Source organism: Lolium rigidum, chromosome 2 (assembly GCF_022539505.1).
Source record: "Lolium rigidum isolate FL_2022 chromosome 2, APGP_CSIRO_Lrig_0.1, whole genome shotgun sequence".
Lineage (NCBI taxonomy): Eukaryota > Viridiplantae > Streptophyta > Magnoliopsida > Poales > Poaceae > Lolium > Lolium rigidum.
The window spans coordinates 179063852-179073790 of NC_061509.1; the positions used below are offsets into that span (position 1 = coordinate 179063852).

Consider the following 9939-nt stretch of genomic DNA (forward strand, 5'->3'; position numbering starts at 1 on the left):
CTTGGAGGCCCAACACTGTCTACAGGAATAGAAGCGTGCGTAGACATCACCGACCTAAATCCTCCGCCTATTTATACATGTTCTTGGGAAAACGCTGGATACCCAAGCCTCCATCCAAGAAAATTTCTGTCGCGGCCGCCATCGCAGAACCCATCTCGGGGGGTTTTGAAGCTCTTCCCGGCACCCTGCCGGAGGGGGAAATCATCGTCGGAGGCATCTACATCACCATGCCCGCCTCCGAAGTGATGCGTGAGTAGTTCATCCCTGGACTATGGGTCCATAGCAGTAGCTAGATGGTTGTCCTCTCACTTTGTGCTTCATGTATAGATCTTGTGAGCTGCCCTACATGATCAAGATCATCTTTATGTAATCCTATATGTTTGGTTTGCTAGGATCCGATGAATATTGTATACTATGTTGATATTGATTATATATTCATGTCATATGTTATTTGTGATCTTGCATGCTTTTCGTTGCTAGTAGAAACTCTGGCCAAGTGGACACTTGTGACTCCAAGAGGGGGTATTTATGATCGATAATAGGTTCATGCCTCTAGTTTTCTGGGAGAGTTACGTTTAAATTCTAAGATTGTAGATGTGATGTTGCTACTAGGGAGAAAACAACAATGATTTATCTGAGGGTAATTCTATTGTTTACTTTACACACATTGCTTAATGCGATAGTCTGTTGCTTGCAGCTTAATACTTAAAGGGGTTCGGACGATAACCTAAACGTGGCTTATTAGTCATAGACGCAGTTGGATTACAGTCTATGTATTATGTTGTAATGACCATATCAAATCTCATAGTAATCATCTTGTCATGTATTGGTCTATATTCTATCAGTTGTCTAGCTGTAATTTATTCACCCAACATGAAATTTATCTTTATGGAGAGACACCTCTAGTGAATTGTGGACCCCGGTCCTATTTCCTTTACTGATAAATTCTACTACAATCTTGTTCCGTTTACTTTCTGCAAACATCTCTTTCCACTCAATACGTCTAATCCTTTGTGTTCAGCAAACCGGTGAGATTGACAACCTCACTGCAAGTTGGGGCAAAGTACTTTGGTTGTGTTGTGTGCGGGTTCCACGTTGTTGCCGACGCCGGTAGTGCGCCCTACCACTAGTCAGCCAGCAACACCTTCAGAAGTCACGCCTTTCTCCTACTGGTCGATTAAACCTTGGTTTCGTACTGAGGGAAAACTTACTGTTGTGGTCATCACACCTTCCTCTTGGGGTTTCCCAACCACTTTCACAACAACTGCCAACAAGATTGTCTGGCACCATCACCGGAGCACCATCACCGACGGTACCTCCGGCCCCTGGCTCCTTTCCTCCATTTTCTTCTTCCATTTTCTTCTCTCTTTCTTTTCTTTACTTCTTTTCTTTCTTCCATCCATCCCCATAAGTGAAGATCATTCCATTACCCCGCCATAACAACTTCAAGATCTTCAACTTTTGGGCAAATATTATCAATGCTAAAAAAACCTTCAATTCTTATACAAAATGGTTAGTTAAATATAACCGTTGTCATCAACACCAAAACCACTTACTTAATGAGATATGTTCTTTCACCAACACTCATACAAGAATATCCTCAAGACAAACACCTCAAATCTCGATATACATGGATGATTAGATGATCAATCTCATCCAATCCCCTTCCACCTCACATGCCTACAGAGAACTACTCACACATGATGATGGAGAGTGAGCACACGCTTGTTGGTGATGGCATTGGTGGTGATGATGGTGGAGAAGACCTCGAAATCCCCCTCTCCAGTGTGGTGAGCAGGACCAATCTGATCCCCGAAACGAAGATCGTGGATGTGGCGGTGCTATGTTTTACGAAATGGTCCGTCCTCCTCGTTACCCAGTATTTTCAAGTATATATGGGAGTACGCCAAATGAGAGGTCGAGATGATACTCCACGACCGAAAGGGCCTAGGTGGCGCGTTGATGCATGTAAAAGGCATGCATGAACTTTGTAGTTTGTTGACACGTATTCCCACATATTTTCAACATATATGATGTTATATCCATGTTTTATATTAATTTTTTTGGATTTACCAATGATCCCTCTTATTTTGGTTATACTACTATGCAGGGAAAACTCTGTATTGTGTATATTTAACTTTCATGGACCTAAATAAAGTCAAATTGAGCTAGGATTTTGGGGGTGCCAATATTTCATCGATAGAAGCATCTGGAGCGCTTGGATCTCACTAGATAGGCCAAGAGGGCCAAAAGGCCCCTGGTGGCACGCCCAGGCAGGGAGGACACGCCAACATGTCTCCTTCCCTCCTGGACCGTCTAATTCGCTTGATTTTTCATCCACAGACTTCGTTTGACCTAAAAACCACTATATGAAGGACTTCCCGAGCTTCCTCGAGGGGAGCGCGACGGAAAGAGGGAAACACCAAAACATAGCCAGAACCAGCAAAGATTGGAGGGGGGAACTCCGCCGGAGCCACCGCCGGAGGGATCTCCACCTTCTCCAACGTCTTCATCATCATCACCATGATGAAGAGGGAGTAGTCCACCTGTGGACTATGGGTTGTGGCAGTATCTTGATCTATGTCTCTCTTGTTCTTCATAGATGTATGAGTTGCCCAACATAATTATGGTCACATATGTAATTCCTATGTGGTGGATCTTTATTCTATGATATTGATATATGAGATGGATCAGAACAAGTACTTAAGAATGGGGTACATGATATGATCTATCAATACATCTTACACATAAGAGGTACCAATCTCATATATCAATATATCATAGAACAAAGATCTGAATTACATATATGACCATAATTCATTGAGCAAAGTGTTTGGAAAAGTAGATACATTTGGGATGTATCAACATGGTACATGGGGATGGAAAGGCGTCCATATCAGCATCAGTACCATTCTTGCAAAAATTATTTGGAGTCGTTAAAGACAGCAATAACAAAACATGTTAATCTGAAAGGAAAGGCAACTATTTTAAAATCACGGCCATTGCCTAACACCCCTAATAGTGGTTCACGGTGTCGTCCCACTACTATTGGCTGGACAAAGATGAACATCGATGGGGATGGGACTCATGGAGCGTGAAGGTCGGGTTGGGGCTGATCACGCGTGACGATACAAGAGCACTGTGAACTAGTGAATTTCAGTACCTCTAGGGTTTGTGAGTGCAGAGCAGGTTGAAGCACTTCCTTTCCTCGAGTGCTTCAAGCATGTTACTGACCTTCAATGTTGGCCAACTACTATTCAGAATAATTGCAACAAGGTGGTGCAAGCTGTTGCATGAAATTCAATCAATAGATATTGGTGCATCTATTGGGAGTTCCAAGAACTTTTGAGACTTAAGGCCCCTGATCCTGGTGTCTCTTCCACTAAAATTTTATGCTTTGTTTGTTCCGTAGAATGTGGCCTTCGTGAAAATATGAAACATGGAGTTGACGGGAGGGACCGAGTGATCGAACCGAGAAAGAAGCTAGAACCAGTGGCCACTTGCGATTGTCTTCTCTGTAACGTAGGGTTGAAAGCTTATTTATTTAGGCTCTAAAAAAATTGAATTCAAAATTCGTTGAATTTTTGGGACAGTAAAAGGCCGAGATAAGAAAACCCCTGCTCGAGATTTCTGGGCCGTCTGGTTGCCTCGGTACCAGATTTAAACCGGCCCACAAGTCTCAGCATAGTCGATTCTTCATCCATAAAAAAATCCGGTCCCACTTACCAATACCAGTTAACCCTTTTCCTCCCTCTCTTGTACCCCGCTTCCCCCGAACCCTAGCCGCCAGATACCAGTCTCCCTCCTCTTCCGCTCCCCGCCTCCGCGAACCTCCTGGTAACTGCTCTTCTCTTCACCATTCAATCCCGCGCCCATTCTACGATTGTAATCGACGGTCTCTCAACTGTTTCGTTCGATTTCTCAGAGCTAATTCGCGCGCCTTGGTCCAAGATGTATCTCCAGTACTACGTCAACGAGAAGGGTGTCAAGGTGTACACCACCAAGGTGGAATGAGCTTTGCTCTTGCGCTTACTTGCTGTTGACTAGTGTATGATTTGAGCCGTGAGCACGTTCTGATGCTTTTCTTGTTCTTGTGCTGCAGAAGGAATCCCCTCTCGGTGTGCCGACTCAGTCTGCCCACCCAGGTATACCGGCTTCCTCCCCCCCTACTACCTTCTTTGTCTTGGCTGTTTCAGCTTACATGTCAAATTTGTGCTTTTGTTTTGAGTTTGGACTTAGTATGCCAGATTCTTGCGCTGTAAAAGAGGGTACACATGTCTGATAAGCATCCCCTTCTCGGTGTCATGTCCTGTTTGCTAGGTTTGGTACTTTGGTTGCAGCACCAACCTGCCTGTTCTCAAACGTTAAACACGCTAGCATGGTTTTCAAGAAACTGCATAGGTTGTATTGTTGGTCTTGGTATTTTCCTAGAATAAAGAGCTTTGCTTGTGCCCAAGCATTTTTCACTCATTGTTATTTGAAGGATCCTTATGAAAGGGATGCTGAATTCATGGTGGGGATACTGCTGCATACCACATGTACCACGCAGCATCTAATCAATTATTCACCTTGGTTCATCTGCTTTTTAATACTATTTGGATGTTGGAGGTTGGAATTGCTTCGTAAAGTTGTTGCTTTGTTATTTAGCAAAAAAAAAAAATAGTATGTACATTTCTGTCTGAATAGATTTGTTACTGATGCACTGTCGTAGGTATTTGTAGAATACCTCAAACATTTCCAGGTTCTCGGATGGTGAAAATTTTCTTGCGATAGCAGTACATTAGAATCTTGTCGTGTAACTTATTGTTGTTTATTCAAACACTACCCCTCATTTTCGAGGCTGTAGATAGAATTGCGAGATTTTAGCTTTTTAGTACACCATCTGCATTGCATTGTTGACGTACCAACAAGTTCTTATAGGCATAAGCAAAATGTAGTGGATTGTTCTTTTTTCTGTACTTACATCTTTACTTGTGATGCAGCTCGCTTCTCCCCAGATGACAAGTACGCTCGCCAGCGTTACCTGTTGAAGAAGAGATTTGGATTGCTGCCAACCCAACAGCCAGCACAAAAGTACTGAAGCAATTGGAGGATGGGTTATCTAAAGAGACATTTACTATGCGGAATTCCTGTTTCGAGTGTAGATTAGGCGATCAGCTATGTGAACAGAGAATCAGTACTGCAACTTTCTTATCTTGCTTGTTGCCGCAATAACTCTGAATGTAATGCTATGCTATTGATCGGTTATGCTCTTTGTACTATGCACTCCATATGAGACCAAATCATCTGGTTCTACCTTGCTCATAACTGCCTTCATGATTAGCTGCTAAAATGAGAACCAAACTCTCAGTAACTTGATTTCACATGCCATAAGTAGAGAATTTTTTGTATAGCTGGAGAAGCAAGTGAGCAACAGCTGTCATTTTATTCTGCTCAATATCATTTATTTGAATAGTGCGTACAGTTTTCACTTAGAACAATTTCTGACAGCGTTGAACAATCCCAAGTTGTGACCTAAGAAATGTTTCCTTTTTTTTTTATTTCCTTTCCCCATTCACTAGCTGCTTGGTTTTGGTTCTTTGTGGTGACCTGGCGCCACATCGATGTTCGTCGTAAGGCTGGCTTAGGGGAGGCAGGGTAGAATTGGATATTTTTCAGCAAGGTCTGTTGAATCAGTAAGAACGTTCAATATTTTTCAGCAAGGTCTGTTGAATCAGTAAGAACGTTCAGGCGCAAGTGGTTTGAAGCTCAATTGTTTAAAGTTCACCCTCCATCATTTACATCTTTTCTTCCCACCGATGAAAATTTGTTAGTTCATCCTTCAAATGGTTGAGAGTCCAATATTAAAATTTTAGAATCGATAGTTGTTAGTACTGGAGCTGAAACCCATCCATTTTTCTTGGTAGAACTTCTTAGCAATGGAGCTGACATCTATAATTCTTTTTGGTTCAAATAAATAAAGGTATCATGTTGCTTCTTTTTGTAATCTGCCCGCGGTTGCCTCAGCAGGCAAAACAGTGCAACGTTATCTTTGGATGGTGCTCTTCAACGCTCATTTGATGAACACAAAAAATAGAGAAAATGAAACTGAACATTATGAGCAAAGAGAAAGAGGTCATTACAATTAGTGTAATAATACGATGGTCACAGAGTTTGCCATAATGTCATGTGCATCACAGACGAGTATAACTAACTTACATTGTCAAAATACGATTCCCCCCAAAATGTCCACAGTAATAATCATAATAGGTATGCCACAGGTTCTTTCGGGGTGGTGCTGAGGGTTGAGGATGTATTCTGTGAGCAGTCACAAGATGAGCAATGATCATATCCACACCATTTCACACATAAGATGGCTTTTCAAACTAATCTGGTGAAGAAACCATCACAACCTCCCTGGATGATGGATCGTCGTCTTCATAATCAGAGATGTCATCTCCAGTGCTAATTATATCTGCATTGCTTGCCTGCCTAACAAATTGACCTCTCACCCTCGGCCTCGTTTCAGCAAGTTTCTTCCGATTTACATACCTCACCTTCTTATCAAAGCAGCGATCCTTCCTTTTCTGTCTGAACTTGGCAAGTGCTGCAGCCCTCCTGTCAGAGTGACTATGTGTTTCCTCAGGAATCGGTGTGCTTGATACCGGTGGCCACACATTTTGCGTTGACAAATGACTGGAATGTACACTCATACCAGCAGGATTGTACTGAAATGATGGCATCGTAGATACACCATGGCCATGGGGATAAACATTGTATTGATGGAGGAATGCTGGTGGTGTATGTGCTTGAGCAGTGTTTATGTTTGCTTGAAAATGTTGCACTGAATGAAGTGCCATGCCATGCTCTACCATCCCTGGATAATAATATGGGAAGTGATATACAGGAGGAGTTCCTGAAACATCTTGTTGGCCTTCATTTCTTTGCTCCGGATGCAAGTTAGAGGAAGAAAAGCATACCGAAGGATACTGCATAGGCATGTCAAAAGCTTTTTCATCCCGAGTATTTACACTGCTGTTAGTATCAATTCTGTCAGTCGCGCTAGAGAAATCACCCTGGTGATCCATAATATCTAACTGATTACCCCCTCTCTGTAGTTCATTATCCAATGGGGTGCTGGTTGGAGTGCTTTGCTTAACATACGCTAGAAATGCAGACGACTCAGCAAACCTCAAATTGGTCTTTATTGGGCGTGAAAACATTCCTCCTGAAGATGCTGGTAAAAAGATAAAAGCTTTAGAAACCAGCTGAAAACTATGAATGAGTAGTTAGCATAATAGGGGATAAAACAACGACAGCTAAAGGGGAAAATAAAGGTCAGACATGCACTTACATGCTTTATCGCCATATTCAGTAATGCTTGGTAGATTCTCCAATTCTTCTGTCTTTGGGGGATCAGCAACTGGAGGAGACTGGAGATAGCAAGAAATGTAAGGGTTTAAATGGTAGCTTCATGCACAGGAATCAGCATCTCACCATTATATAGCATATGTGGTTTAAAGGAACATTTTAGAAGCAGGACAAACATTTAAAAGAGCTAAATAGACAGAAAGAGAAAACTACTACGTGGACTGCTGTAGAACTTCGTACAGATATATTAATTGATTACCTCGTATTCCTGTTGATTCGAGGTATTTGTTTCATGATTTCTGTTTTCTTTTGGCCTATCATATGTCTCGTCCGAAAGGAGCGTGGTACTATTGGTATTGGCGTCACTAGGTTCTGATAGCACCAACTCAAGATTGTCAACGAAGAAGTTTTTCTCCGCCAAACCAAGCTGCCAACACCAACATTCAGTTTAACAAACAATTTCTTACAGTGCAGCAACAAGCATGCGCATACCAGCCTATAACATGGTTTTAACACAAGTGAAGTCGAAACCAAGTGGCATTTACCATTCGTCTGCGCCGCCACACATGGGTCCAGAGGTTGAGCAGCTCATTCATTCGCAGCGGCTTGACCAGGTACTCGGCAGCACCTAGTCGCAAGCACTTGACAACGACAGAAACATCGTCTCTGTTGGACATCACTGCATGATCCATTCGTAGGACATATCATCACTGCAAAGCATGGCACGGGAATTGGAGCACTGGAAGGAGCTGTGGAACTAGAAGGGCGGCTTACTGATGATGGGGATGTGGCGCAGCTCCTTGTTCCTGGCGATGTACTTGAGCATCTTGAAGCACTTGGAGACGGGCAGATCTACCTCCGCCAGGATGATGTCCGTCTCTGCCCCCTCGCAGTTGAGCACGTTGATCACCTGCCGTGGGGACTTGGCGCAGGTCACTGAAACATCAGGCAGCCACAGCCAACAGATACACCATTAGAAAAGAACATGAAGGTACGACACCGTGCTAGCAGTAGTAATTACGTCCACAACAAGCAGCAAATAAAGTCTTAAAGCCTAGTATATCTTTACCTACTAATAAAGGAAGTAAGGTTTCTTTCCTTTTTTCGTCCAACTTAGAATTACTCCAAATGTTGACTGAAATTACATCAACTACCACCGTCTAAGAAAATAACAGTTCGTGTCGCTGGATTCCTTCCTCTGCATTGTTTTTTCCCGGCTCCCGCCATGATGGGCCACGAGCTGCGCTGCTGGGCTAGCTCCACATCCGACCCATCGAAATCGGAAGCCTAACCCATAGCTAAAACGGTGTCTAGATGGTTACGATTAGTACCACCTCGCTTCATTTTAGGAAGATTTGCCGGTTCATATACGCAGGTTTCTGGACGTCGACAAGCCACGTGGGAAAAAAGCAACAGCAAAGTCTAAGATCCACCAGGAAGGAATTGGCTCACCGAGGGTTTGGTAGCAGCCAAAAGATTTGAATCTGTCTCAGACAGGGAAGGAAAGGCGAGAAAGGAAGCAGATCACTCTAATGGATTGTCTCATACGGAAGGAGAACTGACCTTGGTAGGAGCAAATTTTCGTCGTTTTTTTGTTTGTCCATATTTTCAAGACAAAATTACATATAATACCAGAAGCAATTTAGTTGACGACACTTGAGAAAAACATATTCTCAGGTATACAATTTAGGTGACTGAGATTTATGGATAGTGTTAGACACCTAAAAACTAACAAAAACATATTCTAAAATATTTTGATGGTAGTTGCATTCCAGTAAAATAATATCCAGTAGAAATAAATCCGCCGCAACGCGCGGGCATATTTTTTTTGAAATGATTGAAATGGAAAACGATATAAACGGCGGCCTAAGGAGAACTGACCTTGGTAGGAGCAGTTGCAGAGGAGGCGAAGCGCATCCTGGGAGCTGTCGGGGTCGCTGTCGCATAGGAGGATCCTGACCTTGCTCCGGTCGACGAAGGGCTGTCCTCCTCCCCCTACCCCGGCGCCGCCGCCGCCGCCAACGCGACCCCCCTCGCCGGCCATAGCCAAGCCCCACGCACGATCACCAGAGACTCCTGCCGGCGAGGTCGAATCAGCAGCAGAGGACGTAGACGCTGGAGGACGAGGCGGGTGCTGGATCTGCGGACGCCTCCTCCTCCATCCGTGCCGCCGCCGCCGCTTGTGCCCCCCAATCAATCCGGCTCCCGGCGAGCTCCCGCGGCCGGAGTCTAGAAGTTGCGGCCAGTCAGGCAGCAGTATCGGATGCTACGAGCGGCGGCCGCGCCCGGCGGCGGCTGCCTCCGCCCGTCGCAGTCCGGCCCGCTCCATTATGTGCGGCTATTGTATTCAGGGCGGTGGCTGGCTGGCTGGCTGTGGCGACGGTGAGATGTCCACTCCTAGATATTTTCGTCCACCTTTTCTCCTCGCTTTCCACAATTGGGTGGGGGAGCACGGGCCCCGCAGAGGAGAAGCCGAGCCGAGTCGACGCGGAGCCGAGCTGTGCGTCGGCTCGGGGCTATCCGGAGGCGACAGGGAGCGATCTGGTCCGCCCGTCGTTGGGTTGCGTCTCACGCCGTGGCGACACGAGC

At 44.5% G+C, this 9939-nt stretch overlaps 2 protein-coding genes across 2 annotated transcripts; one reads left to right on the forward strand and one right to left on the reverse strand.

The window, feature by feature from the left end:
* The first annotated feature begins 3759 nt into the window (after positions 1–3759).
* On the forward strand, positions 3760–5304 carry LOC124687764 (H/ACA ribonucleoprotein complex subunit 3-like protein). Its single transcript, XM_047221512.1, has 3 exons — positions 3760–4005; positions 4103–4145; positions 4983–5304. Exons 1-3 carry the CDS (start codon positions 3952–3954, stop codon positions 5078–5080), a joined length of 195 nt encoding a protein of 64 aa, XP_047077468.1. The 5' UTR covers positions 3760–3951; the 3' UTR covers positions 5081–5304.
* A 769-nt stretch (positions 5305–6073) lies between these two features.
* On the reverse strand, positions 6074–9520 carry LOC124692652 (two-component response regulator-like PRR1). Its single transcript, XM_047226068.1, has 6 exons — positions 9232–9520; positions 8125–8286; positions 7896–8029; positions 7610–7777; positions 7334–7412; positions 6074–7216 (listed from the first exon to the last, which is right to left on the reverse strand). Exons 1-6 carry the CDS (start codon positions 9392–9394, stop codon positions 6366–6368), a joined length of 1557 nt encoding a protein of 518 aa, XP_047082024.1. The 5' UTR covers positions 9395–9520; the 3' UTR covers positions 6074–6365.
* Positions 9521–9939: the final 419 nt, after the last annotated feature.

Bases quoted from the DNA above. Each gene is read 5' to 3' on its own strand.
- LOC124687764 (XM_047221512.1), top strand. From the start codon at position 3,952: ATGTATCTCCAGTACTACGTCAACGAGAAGGGTGTCAAGGTGTACACC. The intron at 4,006-4,102 runs GTGGAATGAGCT...CTTGTGCTGCAG, and splicing joins TCAAGGTGTACACCACCAAG to AAGGAATCCCCTCTCGGTGT. The intron at 4,146-4,982 runs GTATACCGGCTT...CTTGTGATGCAG, and splicing joins GACTCAGTCTGCCCACCCAG to CTCGCTTCTCCCCAGATGAC.
- LOC124692652 (XM_047226068.1), bottom strand. From the start codon at position 9,394: ATGGCCGGCGAGGGGGGTCGCGTTGGCGGCGGCGGCGGCGCCGGGGTA. The intron at 8,030-8,124 runs GTAAGCCGCCCT...TGGATCATGCAG, and splicing joins GCGCCACATCCCCATCATCA to TGATGTCCAACAGAGACGAT. The intron at 7,413-7,609 runs GTAATCAATTAA...TGCTATCTCCAG, and splicing joins CGAATCAACAGGAATACGAG to TCTCCTCCAGTTGCTGATCC.